The 27075-nt window shown below is 41.7% G+C and overlaps 1 protein-coding gene across 3 annotated transcripts in view; it reads right to left on the bottom strand.

Annotated features, from left to right (window-relative positions):
• The window catches only part of LOC125463524 (uncharacterized), a 413194-nt gene that overhangs the window by 328859 nt on the left and 57260 nt on the right, over positions 1–27075 (bottom strand). For all 3 annotated transcript variants that reach the window (XM_059653821.1, XM_059653820.1, XM_059653822.1), the window contains exon 3: positions 14507–14572. In XM_059653821.1, coding sequence (XP_059509804.1) covers positions 14507–14572 — 66 coding nt within the window. The remainder of the gene's footprint in view (positions 1–14506; positions 14573–27075) is intronic.

Below are 27075 nucleotides of genomic sequence, written 5' to 3'. Positions count from 1 at the left end.
CTCTTCAAAGAGATTTGGAATGTAGTAGAATCTCTATAACTCACTGCAATCTTTCAGGAGTTTTACACCAAAGTAAGAAGTAACCCTGAAGCACACACTGATGATTTATCTTCAAATCCCTGTGTGTGCCATCCCTAAGAGCATGTTATCCTTAGCCCTATGTCATCATCATTTCAATGATTCTTTCACAAATCTGCAAGTAACATTCAGTGGGATGAATGTTACACTGTCACTTTGGGCACGCTGATGCATCTTTGCAGGATAGTGTATGGTGAACTCTGGGCGCCAAGCAGAAGTGGCCTATGGTTGGGGTAGTTCACTGTCACCATCCCTTCTTGCCACATCTCCTTCCAGGTCATATCAACCTGTACAGAGACATTATTGCACACCTCTGGAAGCGACAGGCCTTGAACTTAGGCCTCCTGGTGAAATGGCTCCAGAGACTAAATATGCCATCACCAAATCACCCTTTATTCAGATGTAGCAGGTCCTTGACACTGATCCAGCCTCCGTAGAGCCAGCTCTTAGAGAACAGAGCCTCTGATGCCCTGTTTATATCTGTCAACCAGGGGTCCCCGCTTGCACTAGATTAGCAGTCCCAAACAGGGAACTTATTCTACAAAGGTCCACCTGGTTGATCTGGTCACAATTACTACATCCCTGCCTGAATCCAAGATCACTGGCCAGGTCTTTATTTTTGTAGCTCCTCCTGGGCATTTTAGCATGTCAGGTTCTTCCAACTCTGCCTCACTGTAGCTCACCTCTTGTGCATCTCAAAAGAAGAAATTCATTCTCCTCTTCGGGCAGCAAAGGCATAGAGTCAATGAAATCCGCTGTGTCCATCTCGGATTCTGAGATACTTTCAATACTTGACAAGAGGAAGAAACCGTACACTCTGGAACACTCAGAAAGGTAGTCAAAAGAAGCAGGGCATATTTTGCTCCCGCACAAAGTGTTTTCAGCTTTCATATGGTCAGGTGCCTGCTCAAGGCCATTGCACCTATCTGAATTTTGTCTCTCAGAACCTGACCTCACACCAATCATGCCTCTTACCAGCACAGGTCCATTCCTGTGGTTCCTACACCAAATTTCATCCCCTGCTGTACTTTTCAGTTTACTTCAGAACTTATGATCCAAATAGATCTAAACGATGCTTGGTTTGGGAAGAGCACAGAACACAGCATACACTGCATCAGCTGTGGGTCATGTGCCCAAGGCTGAAACACGAAGGTCTGTTGGGTAAAATTCTAATCCACTCAAAGGATGGAGATATTTTGCTGCTTGCTCTTCGATAACCATTCTTACTAATGGGTTTGTAAATATTAAAAGTAGTGTTGAATAATCCTCAATATAATGGTCAACTGCAAAAGCAAGCAAAAATCAGAGGTGGACAGTCATTTCATTTAACTTGAACAAACATCTAGATCCAACTGAGCAGCTAATGAATTGATGATTTTCCACAATCAACAGGATATCATCGCTAAAAGCATTTTGAGACATAAAAAGATCACCTCATTCCAGCTGTATGATTTAAACTTGATCCAGAGAATTTATTCCTTGTTACCTTATTTTCCACCCACAATATTTCTGTAGAACTACACAGAATCCCCAGTGTGGAAACAGGATATTCAGCCCATCAACTCTGTAGCAACCCTCCAAAGACATCCCAAACCACCTATCACTGTCACCTTGCATTTCCCATTGTTAAACCACCTAGCTTGAACATCCTTGAATACTATGGGCAATTTAGCATGGCCAATCCACCTAACCTGCCATCTTTGGACTATGGGAGGCAACTGGAGCAGTGGAAATCCACACAGACATAAGGAGAATGTGCAAACTCCGTATAAACATTTGCCTAAAAGGTGGAATCAAGCCAGGGTCCCTGGCACTGAGGCAGCAGTGCTAACTACTGCACCGTTGTGCTGCCCCAAATTCCTTATTTCTGAATGAAAGACTTTGGATTAAAGGGGGCTATGGTGTTAGTTTGAACATTAGCAGTAATCTACTTTGAAACATATTAAAAGGATAGGTTGTCATAATTAAGCTGTTTTCTTATTTACTGATGGAACCTGGGGAGTTTTTTTTGTCCTAGATAGCAGAAGTTGAGCAAATTAATCATCTTAATGATTCAATTTGTGAAATGTATAAAAAGCTGTGAAATAGTAAGGCTCAATATCTGACATACTCTTCCCATTTATCTTCACAAAGCTTTGGGGCCTCTGCAGAAATTTTGAATGCAGAAAATGGAACATTAAACCGGAAATTACTTTAATTGGTAAAGGATAAAAAGGAACAGATGCTAGTTTCTCCTGCTACAAAATAAGGTGATATTGGAAGCAACCATAACTGTCCTACAGATGGAGGTGGTACCCCAGATTGATCTATAAAACTTGTAAAGGCCAAGGAGTTTAAAAAAAAATGCACTGCAAAAGATGAAGAAAAATCATCAGATAATTAACATACAGTTAGAGAAAAGTTCAAGGCTTCACAGACTGAACAAGAGGTTAGATAGAATGGTTTTTAAAAAAAACGCAAAAATCTAGAACGCACTGCCTGTGTTGGTGGTGGAAGCAAATACAGCAGGATTGCTTAAAGGGTCTTTTAGACAAGCATGTGAATATGTAAAGAACAGAGGGATAATGGACTAAGAACAGGCAGAGGGATTAATTTAATTTGGTGTCATGTTCGACAATATCGTGGGCCAAAGGGGGCCCACTCCTGCACTGTCCGATTCTAAGTAGCAATCTTCAGATTACTTCTGGTGCCAATTTCTATAAAGGGATGCGTTCTAAGTGGAAGTGCTTTCTAACGGTGGAAGTGGATAGATAGTTGAGGATGACTCTGAATCAAAGTAACAAGTTAATTAGGTAGGAGACACAAGCCCAAGTCAGAGAATGAAGTAACTCTGAAGAATTCAACTGTATTTATTTCAATGCAACACGTCTTACAGGCAAGGATGAAGAACTTTAGACATGTATGGAACATCGTAGTTATTACAGAAACTGGTCTGAGGGAAGGACAGCACTGACAGTTCAATGTTGGGTTTTTGGATGCTACCGGAAGAATGGAAAAAGCAAAAAGAGGAGTGGGAATGGCACTTTTAAGGAAAACAATGCTGGTGTAATTCGAAAAGACATTTAACGACAGGTCGAAATTAGAAATAAGAAAGGGACGAACACAATAATGGGATTGTACTATAACACCACCACCAACACCAACACCCTTCCCCACCAACAGTTAAAGGGAAATTGAAAAGGAAATATGTAACGATATCTCAAATATATGTAAGAATAATAGTTCAGAGGCTTTATGTTCCTGTTCAAGGTGAAAGGCAAGTCTGCCAAGATTAGGGAATAATGGATGAAAAGATATAGAGACATTCTAGTCAAGAATAAATAAAATCATGTGAGATACAGATACCTGGCATCAACTGAATCTCTTCAAGAGTATAGGGGCATTAAGAAGGAATTCAGGAAGGCAAAGAGGGGATGAAACAACCTTGGCAGATAAAGTTTAAAGATAACCCAAAAAATTCTACAAATACACTAACAGCAAGAGAGTGTTGTGGGAGGTTGGGGGGGAAATTGTGCGGTCTCTACCAGAAATATTTGTATCATCTATAAACACAGGTGAAGTACTTGAAGAACGAGAGGGTGACTAATGTGCATTGTCTATGAAGACTGTAAAGAGAAGCCTAAAAATCACAGATTTCTGATTTCTGGTGGGTAAGCTGTTGCAAGTGATTCTGAAAGGTAGGATTTACATGCATTTGGAAAGGCAAGGAATAATTAGGGATGATCAGCAAAGTTTTGCTGAAGAAACATAAATGTCTCTCAACCTTGGAGTTTTCTGAAGAGGTGACAAAAAAAGATTGAAGATGGCACAGTGGTAGACATTGTCTATACAGACTTCAGCAAAACATTCAAAAAGCTTTCGCACATTGGACTAATTACTGAAGTTAGATCACATGGGATTGAGGGGGGAGGTTGCCAACTGGACATAAAATTGACTTTACGCTAGGAGACAAGGTGGTAGTGGAAAGCTGTTTTTTTTGGCCTGGAGACCTGTGACCAGTGCTGTTCCACAGGTTATCGGTATTGGATCCACTTTTGTCTGTCATTTATATAAGTTACCTGAATGCGAATACAGGAAGTACGGTTAGTAAGAGTGCAGATCACAACAAAATTGATGGCACAGTGGACAGTGAAGAAGGTTGTCTTAAGATTGGGTCAATGGGCTGAGGAATGGCACATGTAATTTAATTTGGATAAACATGTGTTGCACTTTGATAATGCAAACAAGGACAAGACACTCAGAATCAACGTCAGGGCATTGGGTGGTGTTGTAGAACAAATAAACTCAGGTGGTCAGATATACAATTCTTTGAAATTTGCATCACAGGTAGACAGGGTGGTTAAGGAGGCATTTAGCATGCTTGCCTTCATTGGTCAGACCTTTGGAGTACAGGAGTTGGGATGTCATGTTGAGGTTGCACAGGATATTGGGGAGGCTATCTTCTGGAGTACTGCATCCAGTTCTGACTGCCCTGTTATAGGAAGAATATTATTAAATTGGAGACAATTCAGAAAATATTTACCATGATGTTGCTAGGAATGGAGGATTTAAGATATAATAGCAGGCTGGAAAGACTGGCCCTTGTCTCAATAAGAGGTTGAGGAAACCCCTTATTGAGGTTTATAAAGCCCGTGAGGGGCATAGATTAGGTGAACAACAAGGGTTTTCTCCCTAATGTGGAGGAGTTCAAAACTAGGGGGTTTATTAGATAGATTCCCTACAGTGTGGAAACAGGCCCTTCGGCCCAACACGTCCACACCACCCCTTGAAACATCCCACCCAGACCCCATCGCCCTATAATCCACTCACCCCTGAACACCACGGGCAATTTAGAGTGGCCAATCCACCTAGGCTGCACATCTTTTTGGACTGTGGGAGGAAACCGGAGCACCCGGAAGGAAACCCACGCAGAGAATGTGCAAACTCCACACAGACAGTCGCCAGAGGCTGGAATCGAACCGGGGTCCCTGGCGCCGTGAGGCTGCAGTCCTAACCACTGAGCCACCGTGCCGCCCCATTTTTTAAAAAAAAAACTTTCTCCTCACCTTTTTAAGGACATGAGGGCAATTTTTTTTATTAAAAGAGGAAAAAATGTGGTGCATGCATGGAATGAACTACCAGAGAAAGTGGCAGATGCAGGTTGTGTTACAACATTTAAAAGAAATTTGCATAAATTCATGAATAGGAAGGGTTGAGGGAAATGGGGCATGTGCAGGCAGGTGGGACTAGTCTGGGAAAATGGTCAGTATGGACTGAGGATGGGATTGAGGGCAACAAAAGAGGGACCAGGTACAAAAAAAAAGTGGTGAACTCTTCGAAGTAGTGCGAAATCAGTTGCAGCAAAAGCAGTTTGATGTGATGAAGGGAAATTGGGATAAAAGAAATTGAACTTAAGGGGACAAAAATGAGATTAAGAGGCTGAATCTAAAGACTCAGGAGAGAGAAAAGGATAGAGAAAATTCAGAAAATAAAATCTGCACAGGAAGGTGCAGTTTTAAACAAAAAAAAAGAGAAGACTTCATATGGAGAAGATTGCGCTGATTAAGAAAAACACTGCCCATAATGAATAAGAGTTTGCTCACTGAGCTGGAAGGTTCGTTTTCAGACGTTTCGTCACCATTCCAGGTAACATCAGTGAGCCTGCGGTGAAGGGCTGGTGTTATGTCCAGCTTTCTATTTATCTGGTTAGGTTTCCTTGGGTTGGTGATGTCATTTCCTGTTCTTTTTCTCAGGGGGTGGTAGATGGGCTCCAAATCAATGTGTTTGTTGATGGAGTTCTGGTTGGAATGCCATGCTTCTAGGAATTCTCGTGCGTCTCTCTGTTTGGCTTGTCCTAGGATGGATGCGTTGTCCCAATCAAAGTGGTGTCCTTCTTCATCTGTATGTAAGGATACTAGTGATAGTGAATCACGTCTTTTTGTGGCTAGTTGATGTTCGTGTATCCTGGTGGTTAGCTTTCTGCCCATTTGGCCAATGTAGTGTTTGTGTTTGTCACAGTTCTTGCAAGGTATATTTGTAGAATGGTGGTGAAACGTCTGAAAACTAACCTTCCAGCTCAGCGAGCAAACTCACATCCAGAACCTCAACCTGAGCTACAAATCTCAGAACTCGCTACCCATAATCTCGAACTCTAAGGAAAGTTCTTAAATTTACACAACCCTACCAAAATTTGAGAAGTATGTCAAATCATTCTTTTTATTTGAGAAATAAAGGCAGAAGAATTGGTCAGAAGTAAAATTAGAAACTGCCACGCAAACCAAGTTAAAAAGGTCGAGCATAAGATTATGCATCCCGAATAGAAAGGTCTCTATTGATTATGAGACAATACAAAGGATATTTGAATGCACAAGCTAGTTCCTGAAGCACACAGGCAAAAGTTGAAACTTAGGCAAACTGCCTGGGTAAACTTCCAATGAGTTTGAAACAGTAAAGCAAAAGTAATTCTGACTAGTGGTACGAGCATTAGGAGTAAATACCTCATACAAAAAGTCTCAGATAAATTATTCAAAAAGTGACTACTTTTAGATGATTAGAACCTAGGTCAAAAACCAGGGCAACGTAACAAGACTGGCAGTAGAGATGGCCAACGATCACGAGCGTATGCATAAAACAAAACCACTTTCCCCTGTAATACCCATAAACCAGAGAAAGATAAAAAAAGGTGAAAAGAAGGCAAGTAGCCAAGATAAAGAAGGGACAGGTGGAATGCCACAAGGTCAGAAAGGAAAGTGCTGAAGGGAGAAGCAAGAGGTGAAGTCTCAAGAGTTACCGCTGAAACAAAGTAGAACACCTTCACTCGGAGTGCTGGAATATAAATAGAAAGTTCATGGGGTTTACTGGGGTTCATTAACTAAGTCCAAAAAGGAAGTCAAAAGAAAGAACCAGAGATCAAATGGTAACTTTGGCAACGCAACCGAAGACGAACTTCGCTGAAAGTGCAGGAAAAGTGATTAAAGTAGAGATAAAAGGATTTTTAAATCAAAAAAGTAAAATACGTCAATTCTTAATAAAGATGTAGGTTTACCTCTATCTTTTGAAGGGATACAGGAGCTACTCAACCTCCTTTGCAGGAAAGGGCATTTTTTTCATTACACCATCCTCCCTAACAGGGTGCACTGAATGTTAAAGTTTTAATAAAACAGGTTAAGTGGAGAGTACAAGGTGTAGAGCTGGATGAACACAGCAGGCCAAGCAGCATGAGGAGCAGGAAAACTGACGTTTCAGGCCGAGACCTTCTTCAGAAATGGGGGAAGGGGAAGGGGGTTCTGAAATAAAGAGGTAGAAAGGGGGAGGTGGATAAAAGATGGAAAGGGGAAACGATAGGTGGAGAGGAAAACAGATCAGTCAAAGAGGCAGGGATGGAGCCAGTAAAGGTGAGTGTAGGTGGGAGGTAGGGAGGAGAGGGGCCGCTTTGCAGAACACCCACACTCCGTTTGCAATAAACAACTGCACTTCCCAGTCACAAACCACTTCAACTCCCCCTCCCATTCCGCAGGCCACATGTCCATCCTGGGCCTCCTGCAGTGCCACAACTATGCCATCTGAAGGTTGCAGGAACAGCAACTTATATTCTGCTTGGGAACCCTGCAGCCCAATGGTATCAATGTGGACTTCACAAGCTCAAAATCTCCCCTCCCCTACCTCATCCCAAAACCAGCCCAGTTCGTCCCCACCTCCCTAACCTGTCCGTCCTCCCTGGACTGACCTACCTCCTCCCTACCTTCCCAACTACACTCACGTTTATTGGCTCCATCCCCACCTCTTTGACCAGTCTGTCTCATCTCTACTTATCATCTCCTCTATCCATCTTCGATACGCCTCCCCGCCCTCTCCCTATTTATTTCAGAACCCCCTTTCCCTTCCCCATTTCTGGAGGGGGGTGTCTAGGCCCAAAACATTAGCTTTCCTGCTCGGCCTACTGTGTTCATCCAGCTCTACATCTTGTTGTCTCGGATTCTCCAGCACCTGCAGTTCCTACTGTCTCTAAGTGGAGAGTAAGCACCTGTGCCATCATACAAGGTGCACTTGGAATGTGACCAGATGTCTTCAACAGTGGTGGCAGGAGCTGTTAAGAAATTACCCATGCATGAAGCTGAATTAATCCTGCGTTAGGATTTAGCCAGAGTGAAAGTCATAGCTTTGCCTATAATCAAAGTGTGAGAGAGGCTCCAGCAAGTACAAATTCAAGGCATTTGTCTATTGTGTGATTAAACAGAACAATGGCTAAACAAAGTTCATCATGCAGATGATGAAACAAAACCCTTTCTTTCTCAGAAAGAGAAGGATTATTCAAAAGAAGCACTTTGTGAAAGCAGATCTGGAGTTAGGCAAGTTAGCACAATCGGCACACAATGAAATCAAGCCTTAAGGAATACCAGAATGTTATTATATTACGAACAGAGTTTGGAGGAGGAAGTAGAGTCATCCTCACATACCTGCAGAAATAGTCGTTCAAATAGTGGTACCGGATAGGAAGGAGATATCGAGTAACAACACTGAAATTTCTGTTGCAGAACAAGTAGAAATACTGAAAATTCAAGCAGCGATAAGCAAGCATTCTACTTCCCAAAGACTTCATAAAGGGCAGCACAGTGGCTCAGTGGTCAGCACTGCTGCCTTACAGTGCCAGGGACCCGGATTCAATCCCACCCTCACGCGTCTATATGTAGAGTTCCGCACATTCTGTGCCTGCATGAGTTTGCTCCATTTCCTCTCACAATCCAAAGACGAGCAGGTTAGGTGGATTGGCCATGCAAAATTTTCCATTGTGTCCAGGGATGTGGAGGCTAGGTGGATTAGCCATGGGGAATGCACATTACAGGGGCAGGGGGCAAATGCTCTTCAGAGGGTCAGTGGGCACTCAAGGGAACAAATGGCCTGCCAACACACTGTAGGGATTCTATGATTCAGCACATTTCCGTAAAACATGCCATTCACATCAGATCATCGGAAGACCTAACCAAGTAAATCAAACCGGTATCCTTAATACAATACGCATTTTTGAAGAACTATTTATTCATTGTTAGTAGACTGTGTAGAACCATACTGAAAACAAAAGCATGCCACCAGTTCCTTACAATTATGGATACAATGACCTGATCTCCAAAAGCTACTTCTTTGGAGGATAAGTACACCTACAGCAGTGGTGGAAATTTTAATTTATTCACAGTCTGCGGGCTTCATTGGCAAGTTATCAATCACATTGCTGTGGGTCTGCAGTCACATGTAGGCCATACCAGGTAAGGATAACAGCTTCCTTCCCTAAAAGGACATTGGTGAACCAAATGGATTTTCCTGACAATGAAATAAGATTCTTAATTTCATTTTTTTTAAAAATTGAATTCAAATTCCACCATCTGTCACGGCATGATTCAAATCTGGTCACAACCAGAGAGTCTTGGAATTAACAGTCCAGCGATAGTACCACTAAACTGTCACCTCACATTTGGTGTCAGCTTGTTATGGAACACCAGAAATAAAGTTGGAACCTTGGTCTGACTATATGTCCAAAATCTTTCAGAATATGTTGTGTTATTTGGGTACAAAAAAATTGAACTCCACGATACATTATCCAGAAAAAAAAAGTGCTTTAGTCTGATATCACACAGTCTCAAGATAACGATTAAGGCACACTGTCACGAACATCTGCAGGATTGGCATGAAACATCAGATTTTTACGATATGCCACTAGACATTGCCTGAAAGAGTGTCTACTGGGTTTAGTTTATTTGAAATCATCCAAGGCCATGAATTAAGAGGTCCATTAAAACTGATCACAGGAGGGTTTTAAAAGACAAAAATAACAGTCCCTCAATGTCACACTGTATTTCCATACTTAAGAGACTCACAGCAGCATGCAAGGTACTGCAAGAGCGTTTTAAAGATCTCCCAGACAAAGATGAAGGAATGAGCAGACAAACATCGTGCAACTAGAACATCAAGCAGGAGACAAAGTGTTATTATCGTAACGAGTTGAATTTCAAAGAGCAGTTCAATGGTCCACACAAGATTACTAGGAGGGTTGGTAAAATGACTAATCTGGTAGATAGCCTTTTCCTTTCAGCTGAGAATTGGCTGCGTTACGCTGTCAGAATCCTGACAGAAACAGTGTACAAAAACCAAGCCTCACTATCCCACCAAGTTGTCACAAATGTGAAGAGGACCAATTTAATCATAAGGAAGGTTCTGAGGAAGGGTCACCGGACGAAAAACGTTAACTCTGTTTTCTCCTCCACAGACGCTGCCAGACCTGCTGAGCTTTTCCAGCAACTTTGTTTTGGTTCCTGATTTACAGCATCCACAGTTCTTTTGGTTCTTAATCATAAGGATGGTTAATTTGCTTGACTGTGATCAACTTCAGAGATGAAACAAAACTCACACTATGCTCAAAACAAAAATTGGCCTACTATAACAAACTTTTCTTGAATAAGGCAGAAAGTGGATTATCAATTGTTACACATGCAGACTTAAAATTACACCCCCTTTATTCAAACATACACCTATTGAAATCACAAATAAGACAGGCAAGACAGTTTTGCAGAAATATTAGCATAGAAAATAAAAACTTAAAGACAAATTCTATGCATCAAGAGTCCAATCCAACGAAGTGACTTTCTCAGTTCTTTTGGTGTTGATTCCTGTTACCAACTACAGCAATCCTTAACTTGGTGGCTAGTCAGTTTTCAGTAAGAACTTATTTCCAGAGTCTTTCAGTGCTAGCCTTCTTCCTCTCTCTGAAGCAGTTCAGGCTTAGCCTGCAGGCAATTGGGAGATACAAGTTAGTGCTCCTGTCTCAGTTCCATGACAACCTGCTGCTTCTCATCATTCCAGAAGTTGTTGCTATGCAGTTTTTAAAATTTTCAACCCAAGAGGCATCTAGCCTCAAAAATATCAAATCTAGCTTCTCCAAAACTTACATGCCCTTGTTCATTTATTGCTTACACAAGTGTTCCACTTTACTTAACAGTTACCAAAAAACCCTCATCAACACAACAGTCCAAAGTTCCATTTCCCAGGTTACCTTTCAAACAAAATATGCAACTGAGTAACAATGTTCTTGCACAGAATTCCAAAAAGATTTGAAACTGGATGATGAAAATTTTCCCTCCTGTAAATCAAACGTTAGTCCCAATCCAGTCAGTGGCCCCCAATTCTGGAGTGCAAAGGCAGGGGAAGCAATTTCTTGCCCCCTACTCCAGTCAAGCCCATTTCAAAATATCATAAAATAAAATCAGAATCCATACAGTGCAGATAGAGGGCACTCAGCCCATCAAGTCAGCAACTCTTGAAGAGTATCCCACACTTACCTTGACTAACCCACCTAGCCTGCCCATTCATGAACACTACAGGACAATTTAATATGGATCTACTTTACACACCCTTTGGACTGGAAGAGGAAACTGGAGCACCCATTGGAAACATGGAGAGAATGTGCAAACTACACGCAGTCGTCAAAGGCTGGAATCAAACTTGGGCTGCTGGTGTTGTGAGGCAGCAATGCTAAACACCAAGTCACCAAGCCACCCATCATGAACAAGTAAAGCCTGAGCTACTTCCAGTTATTAAAACAGAATTGTATCAATTTTTAGTTATTTTTTTTCCAACTTGTCCTTACTTTGATGATGAAAAGACAAAGAGAAACAAATTGAAGATTTGAGCAAGAGGCCATGGTGGATTTGGGGCAAGAATGTGAGAAAGATTCTTTTCTTTTCAAAACACACTAAAAACAAGCATAGTGTAGAACTCCATGCTTATAGAGTCACATTTGGAGACAGGATCAATTACTTCAGAAGGAAGCTGGATGTATGCTTCAAGGAATGCTCTGGAGAGAGGTGGCATGAACTCAATGTGCTATAATGACCATGTGGTGAAGTTCATTAACAGCCTTGCCCACCAATATTTCATGCAACTTTCTCCAACACCACAACCTTCCAACTCTGAATTTACTGTTGCTCTTGACTGATCCTTTAAACACAATTCTAAATTCATCCCATTTTGGCAGCTCTTTGCCCATCTAAATATCATCGTCAAGAACTCCCCTCTCTCCTCACCCATAACACTCTCCTTGAAATATGCTCCAATCAAGCTTCTGGTCATCATCTCAATAACACCACTAAAGTGACGCATATGCAGATGGCTGTTGTTGCTGCTTCCGTGGACATATTGCTCCCAAACAAAATAGAACAATACAAACAGATCATTCACCCCAACCAGTTCCTTTCACAGAAGTAGTAATCATCAGACACCATTTCTTACTCCATAATCCTTTGGCACTGAGGTGCTTCCTGCTTCAATTATAAGTCTTAATGTACAATATTCTACAGGTTACAACAGTATGAAGAAAGGGATAGTAAGAACTGTCAAAGCTGGAGTCAGAAATAACAGCGTGAAGCTACAGGATTACAGCAGGCCGGGCAGCATCACAGGAGCAGGAAAACTGATGTTTTGGGTCAGGACCCTGAAGGAGAATTCCGACCTGAAACATCAGCTTTCCTGCTCCTCTGATGCTGCCCAGCCTACTGTATTCCTCCAGCTCCACACTGTAATACGCAGAAAGGAATTTGCCTGCTTTAAGTCATCTCATATTTCAATTACATCCCTCCTTCTAGGGCTGTTGAAAATTGTATTTCTCTACCACTGTCACATCAAAACACCTCAGATCAACCTGTAATCTTACCAAGATCAATAATTAATGTCTTTGCTGTATCCTCTCAAACAAGAAAATATTCCAGTGAATCAACACTTCATCCCTTCCTATACTTAGACCCCAAAACTGCACAAAGTACTCCAATTATGATTTTATTAGCACTTATAAATTTATCATTCCATCAACATTTTAATATTTGCATCCCCAACTTAAAACCTGGTTAATATTCCTTTTTAAGGAAAGGAGAGATTATTACCTAATTAAAAAGTTGACTTGTGCAGAACAATAACACCCTTGCCCAAGCAAGAAACTCATGTTCAAATCCCACTCCACGACCTGATGGCAAAGGAAGGTGCCTTCTTCCAAAATACAATAGTGGAAGGCAAAAATCAGAAAAAGATGCAGGAATGCAAATTGGAGCAAAACCCACAAAACAGATTAAATATTTACTTCAAGACTTTAGATAATTTTTGAAACATTTAGATGTCAAAGGTTAATATTAAATGCAAAATATAGCTAATTAATTGTTCAGGCTGTTAAAAATTGCAAAAAGTAATCATCATTAGAATTTCTACAGCAAGAAATCTATGATCATTTATTTATAAAGGCGATAATGTATAAAAATGTTTATTTAATGCATGAATAAACACTTGTAAAGTCTAAAGTCAGTCCCATTACAGATATATCAACAAGTCAGTTCCCTACCCAAACCTCATCTTGACTTGATTTAGCGCACACAAGGGAAGTAAAGTGACAGATCAGGAGACAACAGAATTTAAACTGGCACAAGAGGTATAAATTTTCCCTGAAGGGTCCAGACGCAAAACGTCAGCTTTCCTGCTCCTCTGATGCTCCTTAGCCTGCAGTATTCATTCAGGTCTACACCTTATTATGTCACTGATCCTGTCACTTTAGTGCATAATCTGTTCTGGCTCTTCAAAAAAAAAAGCGATTCAATTAGTTCCTCCTCCTGCTCTTTTATCCTACAAATTCTTTTAAGTATATACGCAGATAGCATTTGAAAATTATCACTAAAATCAATAGTGGCCTTAACAGAATACTTGCAGGTGCCTAACACAGACACACTCAAACATTGCTTTTACATTTTCTGCTTGGATTTATGAAGCCCCAGTACTTGTCTGTTCATTTAAAAACCTGTTCACTTGCTCTGTCACGTTCGAAGATTGGTGCATGTAAGCCGATTTTAATTCCTACACTTATGCTACAATCCAGTTGACAAGAACTCTCCATTTTCATGTGACTCAAAACCATCCTTCAAACCCAATGATGACAGGTTACAATTCATGCATTATTTCAAAACAACGGACATGTCGAATTTTAACAGTTGGAGTAGTTACAGAAAGAAAAAAATTCATACAAAATTGGAGAGATTCAGGGGCAATAATCTCCGTGCACCAATTCAGTCAACCAATTCTCAGCCTTGTTTAAGAATCAATCGTTAAGTATTAAAATAAATATCAGTTGCCATAATTTCTCCTGTATTGTTATTAACGAATCAATGAATCTAGTTGCAAAATTAAAAGCAAGAACTGTTCTTTTTTACTGATTAGTTAACTGATCAGCCTGGGATTAGTTAACAAATCAGCTGAAAATTTAACTTGATAATAATCATGCTAATTTATTTCATAAAATAATGTTTTCAATTTACATGGCAATTATTTGATTCCAAGTATCAAAACACGTTGAAACCTGTTTTAGTTAACAACTGACCAATTAAAGCATTGTAATATTTCATATCAATCAAGAAGAAACATTACTTACTGATTCATCCAAAGCATAACGTAGACAGCCATGCTCATATAACACAAAGAATCTGCGCTGCCATTTCTAGATGTTGGAGCAGAGGAGAAAAGGAAAGTTATAAATTGCAACAGTTTGATTCAAACATTTTGAATTATTGATATGAAACTATTTTCTGTATATTTAAAAACAAAAAAGTTTATTACTTCAGTTTAAGTCATGTTAAATATGTATCTCACTATGGTGCTTTCCCATTAAGGGGAGGTAATGGCTTAGTGGTATTATCAGTAGACTATTGATTCAGAGACCCTTGTAATGTTCCGGGGACCCAGGTTCAAATCCTGCCATGGCAGGAACTGAATTCAGTTAAAAAAATGGAATTAGGAATTAGATGGTGATGATTAAACCATTGTCAGGAAAAACCCATCCGAGTCCCCATTAGGGAAGGAAACTGCTGTCCCTACCTGGTCTGGCTTACATGTGACTCCAGACCTACTGCAAATGTATGGTTGACACTTAACTACACACTGGGCATTGGGATAAGTAATAAATGCTGGCCTGGCCAGCGACACCCATATCCTTTGAACGAATAAATTAAGTCATGTATTTTAATGCCAGTTGCTTTACCAAGTCCCTTGACTGGTGCTAAAACCCCTGACAAGATGATAAATATTCTCTCGGAGCAGAAAACCTTACTCAAAAGAAAAATTAAAAATCAGCCTGAGACTTGCACATAAAAAATTTCCCAATCACCTCCCTGGAAAGGATCTATAGGTGTTTTCCCCACACAATGAATGAACGCAATGATATTTTAGAAGTACCAATGACATATTTCACTGCATTTTCTGAAAATCATGTACTGTTACAGCATCAGCTAAACCAACATTTTTCTCAATTGGTCACCTTATGTAATTCACTTCCTTGCCCAATCCTAGCAGCCATAATATTTTCAAGCAACAGCTGAATTCCTATTTATTAAAATAAAGAACAGAATCTCACTTTTGCGAATATTTGTGTTTTGAAGCAAAACATTAAGCACCAATGTGTCATTTCTTCCCCCACCAGAATTCATCACTATTAATTCTGATTTTTATTATGAAAAGTTTAAAGACAGACAGTCTTTAGATCAAGGTGGTGGAGGTCATGTGACCTGCTCTGCATTCTTGCAGAAGACTGGCCTGAGTCACTGATGCACAGCACAGAAACAGATCCTTTAGTCCAACCCATCCGCTCTGACCAGACATCCCAATCTAACCTAGTCCCATTTGCCAACATTTGGTCCATATCCCTCAAAACAATTCTTATTCATATATCCATCCAGATGACTTAAATGCTGCAATTAAAAACTAATCCAGCGCTTCTGGCAGCTCATTCCAGACATGCCCCACCCTCTGCATGAAAAAGTTGACCCTTTAGGTCCCTTTTAAAATTTTTCCCTCCTCACCTTCACCCTATGCTGACTAGTTTTGGACTACCCCACCCTAAGGAAAAACCTTAGCTATTCACCCTATCCATGCCCTGCATGATTTTTATAAACGTCTACAAGATCACCCCTCAGCCTCCGATGGTTCAGGGAAAAATAGCCCCAGCCTAGTTGGCCTACCTATAGCTCATACCCTCCAGTCCCAGCGACACCCTTAAAATGCTTTCTCCACTCCCAAGTTTAACATTTTTCCTACAGAAGGATGACTGGAATTGAACAACATGTTCCAAAAGCTGCCTCAATGTCCTGTACAGACACAACACAACATCCCAACTCCTATACTCAATGGTCTAGCCAATGAATGCATGCGCCAAATGCCTTCTACACCATCCCATCCACTGCAAATCCACTTTCAGGGAACTACAAACCTGCAACCAGGAGATCTTTGTTCAGCAACACTCCCCAGGAGCTTACAATTACGCAGACAAGTCCTGCCCTGGTTTGCCTTAGCAAAAAGGTAACGACTCCCATTTATCAACATGAAATTCCTCAGAACATTGGCCCGTTGTAGTGTCATAACCTCGTTCACTTTCCACTACGGCACCTAATTTGGTGTCATCCGCAAACTTACAAACCATACCTCCTATATTCACATCCAAATCGTTCACAGAAACGACAAAAAGCAGCAGATCCAGCAGCGATCCTGGTGACATTCCACTGGCCACAGGCTTCTAGACCAAAAAGCAACTCTCTACTCTTAAACAAAAGGCAGAAACAGAAAAAGCCAGAGCCCCCCAACACTGTCCCCATCAGACACTCCAGGGTAGGGACAGCACCAGATGAAACAACTTTCTTCAACAAGAATGAAGTCCCTGTCACTTGGGGGGAAACAAAATTAAATAAAAACAAGAAATGCCTCTCCCTTGACTCCATCCCCACCATCCACCTTTGGGGCAGGGACCACAAGGGGCCAAGATGTAGAATTTCCTTGACTCAATCAAAACAAAACCTGTTCTGACCCCACTGAACACTATCAGAACAGGAATAACAAGAGTTTCAAAATCCTTTTTAAAAAAAACTCACCTCACATCAAACCCATCAAGCACACCAGAGACAAGGGTCCAAAATTAATAAGAAAAAAAACAAATGCCCTTTTCTGGGCACAAAATCCAAGAACAAACACAAACTTATAGTGCAAACTTCTGTTCAACTTTATCAAAATATCAAACTGATGATGCCCTCCAGCACCAACTGATTATGAAAAGAGTTAACATAATGGTAAGCACCACATCCTCCATGGACACCAGAGTGCAGATTTAACCACAAAAACAAGAAGAGTGGCAGACAGTCAAAACCAAGAAGCCCCTCCTCAGCCCACTTCTCAAACCTGTTAATGGCTATCTTGTCCAGGCCCAGGAGCAAAGCCACAAGGCGGCTCCTAGACTTGTCCGCCCCTGGAAATGGAAGTCTGTAGACCAAAAGCATTAGGCTAAAGTGCAACTAAAATTTCAGCAGCTGCCCCTTCAAAAAAAACCAAATCTAAAGAAGGGGCTACATTCAGGCATCCTCAACAAAATGTGGAACACCTTTCCTCCAGGCCACAGAACATGCACGGGGTCTGGCATCCAGTAAATTTGAAAGTCTATGGTAAGGAAGGAAAGAAAGGGGTACCATGCATTGGTCAGGAACTGAATCCAGGCCTCCCACTCAGCAGGCAAGAATTCTACCACTGAACCACCAAGCAATTAACACAACCCTCTACCATTATCCTCAGATCTTTTATTTTCAAGCCAATTTTGTATCCAGTTGGCTAGCTCCCCAGGACACATGATCTTTAAACTTAGTAACTTGTCCACCATGCAGAAACTTTTCAAACACTTTGCTGAAGGCATATAGACCATAGCACTCTGCCTTCAAACTTCTGCCACCTCTTCAAAAAAAATAAACTTAAGTCTATTTCCCATGCACAAAGCCATGTCAACTTTCCCAAATCAGTCCTTGCCCTTCCAAAATCATGTAAATACTGTCCCTCAGAATCCCCTCCAACAACTTACCACTGACTCAAGGCTCATTAGACTCTATTCCTGGGCTTTTCCTTACAGCCATTCTTAAATAATGGCACCATATTAGCCACGTTCTAGTCTTCCAGCACCTCACCCGCAGCTGTCAATAATACATACATCCCAGCTAGGGTTCAGCAACTTATTCCCTAGCTTCGCACAAAGTTCTGGGGAACACCTGATCATGTCCCAGGGACTTATTTATCTTTATTCATTTTAAGACCTCCAGCACCTCTTATCCCATAGGATGAATTCTTTTCAAGACATCACTATTTCCCCAAGTACTTGTCCATATCCTTCTCCACAGTAAATACTGACACAAAGTATTTGCTTAGTATCTCACCCATCTCCTGTGGTTCCACACAAACAGCCACAATCTTTCAAGGGGCCCTATCTCCCTCGTTACTCTTTTGCCTTTAATATACCTAAAAGAAACTCTCTGCATTCTTCTTTACTTTATTTGTCCACACACACTCTTGTCCACTTTTTGGCCTCCTGATTTCCCTCTTAAGTATACTCCGACTGACTGCATACTTTTCTAGGGGTTCACTCAATCCCAGCTGTCTATACTTAATATATGCCTCCTCTTTTTTCCCCTTGACCAGAAGTCTCAATTTCTCTAGTCATCCAACATTCTGTACATCTACCAGCTTTGTCCTTCACACCAACAGGAACATACTGCCCTGAGTTCTCTACCTCATTTTCAAAGGCATCCCACTTCCCAATTGTCCCTTTACCTGAAAACAGCCTCCAAAATAGACTGTGAAAGTTTCTGTCTAATATCATCAGCATTGATCTTGTTCCAATTTAGAACTTTAACTTTGATCTATTCTGTCCTTTTCCATTACTACTTTAAAACTATAGAATTATGATCACTTGCCCCAAGTGCTCAACAACTGACACCTCAATAACTTGCCCTGCCTTATTTCCCAACAGAAGTACCGTTCCTCCCCTAGTAGGTAAATCCACCAATTAAATAAGAAGGTTTTCTTGTACAGTGAAATTCCTCCCAACCAAGCCCTTAACACTACAGCAGTCCCAGTGTATGTCTGAAAAGTTAAAATCTCACACCCTATTAATCTTAGGGATATTAGAGGCCTCCTTATGTAACTGCTTCCCAATCTCCCACTAACTGGGGTGGGGAGACAATACAATTCCAATAAGGTGATCTCAGGTTCAGATTGTGAAAGGAGGTGTGAGATATTCACAACTATGAAGAGTATCCAGAGCTGTCATTTGCCTTCCAGTTTCAGGTGAGATGTTTGGAATACCAAGGTTTTGTGAAGTTACTTCCAAAATTGAGAGAAGTTGGCGTTCAGGTGTTATTAATTATGATTCCAACAACATCAGCTTGTAGTTCATGGTGCCACAGATAGAGCTTTGACAGGGGAAGAGTCCACAGGAAGCCATTTGTAGGTTCAAAGTACAGGCTTCAGACACTGTGAAAGAAGGCCTCTACTGTTCACTATACAGAATGGGGACAGGAGCTTGTGCACATATAAAGGGGACTAAATTTGCAAGCATATAAAACTATTTTTCAAGAATCAACCAGCTTTAGATAAAAGGTGAAAATCTGGAATTTGTTCTTTACCATTAAATTCAGATCTGGAATCAGGATCTATACTGCTGGGGAAAGAAAGGAACCAAGCCTGTGGGAATTAAAGAATTACTTTGGACTGTTTCCAGGAAAAGAAAGAATATTTACTTTGCAACAAAAAAAAGTGTATGAAAACTGGGACAGGATATTTCCATTGTAAATGTTAAATTAGGGAATCTTTTGTGTAGATTACACCAGAAGGAACCACTAATAATGTTGAATGTTGCTTTAGTTTCTTCTACTAGAATGTCCTAAAACTTTGTAATTATGATTCTTTCAGTTCTTCACAGGAAGTTCAAAATTAAGTAGTTAGTTTTTGAAAAGAAATTCTATTAGTCTGCACAGAAATTGTAACAATTTCGAATGAACCAAATATGAATGCTTCTACGGAGGAAGCACCAGGCAGGTTTAGCAGTCTATTTTAGAAGTTAAAGATCTACCCAAACATGAAGTTAAAACCACATTCAGCTCAAGATTTGTTCAGTTCATAAAAAACAACTTAAATGATGCCTTCTTTTATTCAAAAAAAGAGAAACATAAGCTTCTCTTCAATTATCTAAACTACCTTCATTGCCTCTGAATTGTGCCACTTTCCTTTTTCATCTGGGAATTTCCTCTCTATTCTTGGTCATTAAGAAAGCAAAATTACTTTAAAAATGTTTTGTCAAAACTACTGTAAAAAAGTTAAAACAAATCCCTCAAAATGACAAGAATTGCAGATTTTCCTCGAAACACTTCAGTGCTGTGCCATTATTGTGGATTTTCACGTGGTTCCTGAAACTTAGCATCCTAATTTACAGGCAACATAAATTGAACAGGTCAAAATGAAATAAAACATCAAATATCTCCAATACTTCACAGCAGATTCTAGATCTGTCATAAACTGAAGATACAGGGGTAGTGATTACATCAAGCATTATGACAAAGAACACAAATACCATTTCGGACAGAAATTAGCAAATATTTGATCACACAAAAGGATGGCAGAAGTTCAGTGTACCAAAACACAATTTTGAACTAGAAAGTGAAATGTGAGGCTGGATGAACACAGCAGGCCAAGCAGCATCTCAGGAGCAAAAAAGCTGACATTTCGGGCCTAGGCCCTTCAGAGAGGGGGGATGGGGTGAGGGTTCTGGAATAAATAGGGAGAGAGGGGGAGGCGGACCGAAAATGGAGAGAAAAGAAGATAGGTGGAGAGGAGAGTATAGGTGGGGAGGTAGGGAGGTACGGAGCGGATAGGTCAGTCCAGGGAAGATGGACAGGTCAAGGAGGTGGCATGAGGTTAGTAGGTAGATGGGGGTGCGGCTAGGGGTGGGAGGAAGGGATGGGTGAGAGGAAGAACAGGTTAGGGAGGCAGAGACAGGTTGGACTGGTTTTGGGATGCAGTGGGTGGAGGGGAAGAGCTGGGCTGGTTTAGGGATGCGGTGGGGGAAGGGGAGATTTTGAAGCTGGTGAAGTCCACATTGATACCATTAGGCTGCAGGGTTCCCAAGCGGAATATGAGTGGCTGTTCCTGCAACCTTCGGATGGCATCATTGTGGCACTGCAGGAGGCCCATGATGGACATGTCATCTAAAGAATGGGAGGGGGAGTGGAAATGGTTTGCAACTGGGAGGTGCAGTTATTTATTGCGAACCGAGCGGAGGTGTTCTGCAAAGCGGTCCCCAAGCCTCTGCTTGGTTTCCCCAATGTGGAGGAAGCCACACCGGGTACAGTGGATGCAGTATACCACATTGGCAGATGTGCAGGTGAACCTCTGCTTAATTTGTAAAGTCATCTTGGGGCATGGGTTAGGGGTGAGGGAGGTGGTGTGGAGGCAAGTGTAGCATTTCCTGCAGTTGCAGGGGAAGGTGCCAGGTGTGGTGGGGTTGGAGGGCAGTGTGAAGCAAACAAGGGAGTCACGGAGAGAGTGGTCTCTCCGGAAAACAGACAGGGGTGGGGATGGAAAAATGTCTTGGGTGGTGGGGTCGGATTGTAGATGGCACAAGTGTCGGAGGATGATGCGTTGTATCCGGAGGTTGGTGGGGTGGTGTGTGAGAACGAGGGGGATCCTCTTTGGGCGGTTGTGGCGGGGGCATCTCCTACCTACTAACCTCATCCCACTACCTTGACCTGTCTGTCTTCCCTGAACTGACCTATCCCCTCCCTACCTATACTCTCCTCTCCACCTATCTTCTTTTCTCTCCATCTTCGGTCCGCCTCCCCCTCTCTCCCTATTTATTCCAGAACCCTCACCCCATCCCCCTCTCTGATGAGGGGTCTAGGCCCGAAACGTCAGCTTTTGTGCTCCTGAGATGCTGCTGGGCCTGCTGTATTCATCCAGCCTCACATTTCATTATCTTGGATTCTCCAGCATCTGCAGTTCCCATTATCACTATCTTTGAACTAGAAAGTGTACACTTGACTAGTACAAATTAATTCAAAGGTATATAGAGCTAGACTAGATACATGGAGTTGGCTGATATATACTCAATAATCACAATGGTTGACAGAACAGACTCAAGAACCAAAAAGCTTTGAGAGATAAGAATTGCCAATGCTGGAGTCAGAGATAACAGCTTGCAACTGGAGGAGTACAGCAGGCTAGGCAGCATCAGAAGATTTTATAGCTTACATCCTGGGCACTATTCAAATATACCAAGCCACCCCCCCAAGCTCTCTTTAGCCTGTGCTGCATCTCCAGCCCTCAGGGTCAGTCCCAGGAACTTGACCTCCCTGAACCCTATCTGTGCCTTCTTAGGGTTTATCTTCAACCCGCTCTTGCACAGGAGTTGTAAGAACTCACTAAGTAGGGGGCCATGTTCCTCACTATTGTCAGTGGACAACAGGATGTCGTCCATGTACTATACAAGCCTGTGTAGCTCACTGAAATCTTTTAAACAGTCTGCCATACACTGGTGGAGAATTACTTGCGAGACTCTGCACTCTGTGCCAGGTTGGAGTACAGTGATTCTCCACAGCTTGTACTTGCTCCGTAATAAAAGGATTTGTGTTTTTCTAAACAGGTCAGTGTCTTGTTATTGCAGCAAGTCCGTGGTGTGGGTCTCCGAAAACGAACTTGACAGGAGGAATGGGAGGGAGAGTTGAAATGGTTCACAACTGGGAGGTGCAGTTGTTTATTGTGAACCGAGTGTAGGTGTTCTGCAAAGTGGTCCCCAAGCCTCCGCTTGGTTTCCCCGATGTAGAGGAGGCCACAACGGGTACAGCGGATGCAGTATACAACATTAGCAGATGTGCAGGTGAACATCTGTTTGTTGTGAAAGTCTTCTTGGGGCCTGGGATGGCGGTGAGCAAGGAGTTGTGGACGCAGCTGTAGCACTTGCATGGAAGAGTGCCGGGTGTGGTGGGGCTGGAGGGGAGTGTGGAGTGGACAAGGGAGTCATGGAGAGAGTGGTCCGTCCAGATAGCAGACAAGGGTGGGGAGGGGAAAAACGTCTTTGGTGATGGAGTCGGACTGCAGACGGCCGAAGTGTCAGAGGATGATGCGACGGATCCGGAGGTTGGTGGGGTGGTACTTGAAGACAAGGGGGATTCTTTTTTGGTTGTTATTGCGGGGAGGTGGTGTGAGGGATGAGTTGCAGGAAAATGCGGGAGACACAATCGAGGGCTTTCCTCAACCACTGCGGGGGTGGGGGGTGGGGGCAGTGCAGTCCTTGAAAAACGAGGACATCTGAGATGCGCGTGATTGGAATGCCTCATCCTGGAAGCAGATGTGGCAGAGGCGAAGGAATTGGGAATGGCATTTCTGCAAGAAGGTGGGTGGGAGGTGGTGTATTCTCGGTAGCTGTGGGTGTCAAATGGGCTTGAAATGGATATCAGTTTCGAGGTGGTTGCCTGAGATGGAGACAGAGGTCCAGGAGGGTGAGGGAGATAGTCCAGGTGAACTGGAGGTTGGGGGTGAAGGTGTTGGTGAAGTGGATGAACTGTTCAATCTCCTCGTGGAAGCATGAGGCTGCGCCGATCCAGTCATCAATGTGTGGGCACCACCTCGTGCTCCCATGCAAAGCTCAAACAGTTCATAAAGTTTTCATAAAAATATCATCTAACTCTAGAGATGCCCAGAAAACTGGGCACAAGGGAATTAATATTTTTGTTCTAGCAAGATCTATCCTATTTTTGATCAAAATGCTTTAACCACAATAATAGTGTAAAAGAATGGGTAGATTGACCTGAAGCTAATGTCACGTAAAAGTCAGGAAGAAAAAGAGTATTACTTGGCAATATTAATTCTGTAAACTTCTAGGTCATATTTTAAAAGTTGTTGAGTACTGGATGGACGGAGGAAAAAATGTGGCGATCTCAGAAGTCGCAATGAAACATTTGGCAAGAACAGTAGTGAAGGAAAAAAATTGTTTTGTACTTTTCCTATATTGCTTCGAGGTACACTGAATGATGCGAGTACAAATAATTGTGGTGTAAAGAAGAACAAAAGAAGTTTAGCAATTATAAAATTAAAGATTGCACATCATTGAACATTAATCTCAAGTGAAGAACAGATCTGGATAAAAATGTGAACATGTTTTTCAAGTTGGTCACTCTTCAATGTGCGAAAGACCAGGTCAGCCTATAGCAAGTGTAATTGACTTATTGTTCTTTACAGTGAAGGCTCTGAAGCTAATTTCATGCAGTATTACTCAAGCACCTAATTAGAGATCAGTACGCATTTGGCCTACCAGAAAGATCTCTTTTCATGCCCTGAACCCAAAGATTGAGAAGTCTAAAAACACATCAGGACTTTAAATCTCAATGAGAAGTTTCAAAAAAAAACAGCAAAATAGCCAACAACGTCAAAATTGACTCATTATTCTAACATACTAAAAAGAAGCATGTTATACAATTAAATGTTAATTTCTTAAAATAATGGAAGTGGCAGAAGACTTATCACCATAACCCTAACGCAAATTATTAGAATGCTGCACATACAACTCGAGAGAGAGGAGGAGTGCTCTCTATTGCTCAATACGCCCATCTCTCAAAAGGTTGCAAAATACTTGGATATTTTCAAATTTGATTCTTAACCAACACAAAGCATGCTCTCAACTGGATCAGTAACAGCGAAGAAAGTCAAAAGAAAGTAAGACTTAAATATTCTTCCTGTTTTCTAGGCAGATTCAGCCATTACTTCTATGAACAAACGTGATATGGTTTTGGAACACCGCTAATCTTGTTAAAATTATACCACACAAGTCATTATCTTTGGGTGGGGTAGTAAAGAATGCAATTAAAGCAAGCAACTGCATCAAAAAACGACGACATTAATAGACAGAACAAATTTTATTCTCAACTGATCATTAGTTTCATTGCACACAGTCTCGGGTCATATTTTGGTACATATCCACGGGCTTTTTGTAATTTTTGTACTTGGACCCCGAAATCTTTCTGCTCAAAAGAGACAGTTGCAAGCTTCTCACTATTTAATTCATTTTCTGATCTATCACAGCTAACTAATGGACAATCTTGTGTTGGTACAATCAACTCAATCTTGTTAGTAGGCAAAACAATCTTGTCATGTTCCATTGCAAATTTCCCATCTATTATAGAATGTCCCACCTAAGTGTTGTCAGCAAACTTCAAAACCCAGTGCTCTCCTCCTTCAAGTAATTTACCAGTATGCTGAAAAGCTGGAGATGCCAGTACAGATCCTAGGGCAGCATCATTTGAAACATCCTACCAAATGAAGTATGAAGCCATTATCCTATTCTCGATATTTTACCTTCCAGTTCTCCATCCATACCAACACGTTGCCCTCCTATTCTATGCATTTAATCTTTGTTAGTAGTATTTTACATAGATGCTTGCAAAATCTCGTCTATAGCTCCATACAAGCCATATCCATAGATAACCTGGTTGGAACCCAAGAGTTGAGTAAGTTCATTAGACATATACCCATGACAAATCCATCTCATTGTCCAATCACATTTTTTTGTCAAAATGTTCAGTTGCACTGAACTTGGTGTATTACAGATTCTCATAACTTTTCCAACTGATTAGGCCAGTGGGCTCTCCCCTACACTTCAACAAACAGTTCAACCGGCATTTTTTTAAAATCAAAGATAATTTCCAAATCAATTCAATTTTTAAACAATTTCATTTGAGGAACAGAGTAATATCCGAGCAAAAACATAATAAATATCCCTATATCCAACACAAAGTAAAAGTCACTGATGAAGCAATCCAAATTGTTTGTAGTAGTGCACTGATCTGAGCAAATGATTAAAAACAATTGCACAGCAACAGATCTTCCTGTGTCCAGTACAACCATAAAACACAATTCAATGTACTTAAGATCAAGAAATGGCTGCAGGTCTACTCACTGATGCCTACTTTGGGTTCTGCCACAGCCAGTCATTCAGCTGTTAACTTCAGTGCAGTCTTGGTTCAAACACGGACAAAAGAACTGAATTCCAGAGGTAAAGTCCAGCTCTATGCAAAAATTACATGTAACACTGATCTGGAAACTGATGACAATTACGCTGTTTATTCTCAGTCATATTTCACTTGACTGATTTAATTTCTTAGGCTGACAGCTGTTACTGCTTGTGTTAGAAGACAGTGGCAAAGAAAAATTATTTTGTTCATGATCACTGAACTTTAAGATTTTTGTCCTGCAGCTCCACTTAGTTGATGGAACTCCTTCTCTAACAGCATTGTGGGTATTTCTACAACAACATCTAGACTGCAACAGCTCAAGGTGGCAACTCACCACTATCTTAACGACAACTCTGTAAAAAAAGGCAATAAAACTGACCCAGTGATACCTACATTCCATGAATGAATTTTAAAAATAAAGTAGTTTCCTCCCCACTGTACACATGGATTTCAGTTTCACCAAGGCTCGTTGACAGGTTCTTTGGTGGGACAGTGGCTTGATGTCTTTTAGACATCATCTCAAATTCACATCAAAACTCGCATCTATCTTTTAACCAAGTGTGTAAGTAGGCTTTAAAGAGTGAGAGATAATGGGAACTGCAGATGCTGGAGAATTCCAAGATAATAAAATGTGAGGCTGGATGAACACAGCAGGCCAAGCAGCATCTCAGGAGCACAAAAGCTGACGTTTCAGGCCTAGACCCTTCATCAGAGAGGGGGATGGGGAGAGGGAACTGGAATAAATAGGGAGAGAGGGAGAGGCGGACCGAAGATGGAGAGAAAAGAAGATAGGTGGAGAGGAGAGTACAGGTGGGAAGGTAGGGAGGGGATAGGTCAGTCCAGGGAAGATGGACAGGTGAAGGAGGTGGGATGAGGTTAGTAGGTAGATGGGGGTGCGGCTTGGGGTGGGAGGAAGGGATGGGTGAGAGGAAGAACAGGTTAGGGAGGCAGAGACAGGTTGGACTGGTTTTGGGATGCAGTGGGTGGGGGAGAAGAGCTGGGCTGGTTGTGTGGTGCAGTGGGGGGAGGGGACGAACTGGGCTGGTTTAGGGATGCAGTAGGGGAAGGGGAGATTTTGAAACTGGTAAGTCCACATTGATACCATTAGGCTGCAGGGTTCCCAGGCGGAATATGAGTTGCT

This window comes from Stegostoma tigrinum, chromosome 22 (genome assembly GCF_030684315.1).
Source record: "Stegostoma tigrinum isolate sSteTig4 chromosome 22, sSteTig4.hap1, whole genome shotgun sequence".
NCBI classification, from domain to species: domain Eukaryota; kingdom Metazoa; phylum Chordata; class Chondrichthyes; order Orectolobiformes; family Stegostomatidae; genus Stegostoma; species Stegostoma tigrinum.
The sequence above is the reverse complement of the archived record's forward strand: the minus strand, read 5'-3'. Positions and strand labels throughout refer to the sequence as shown.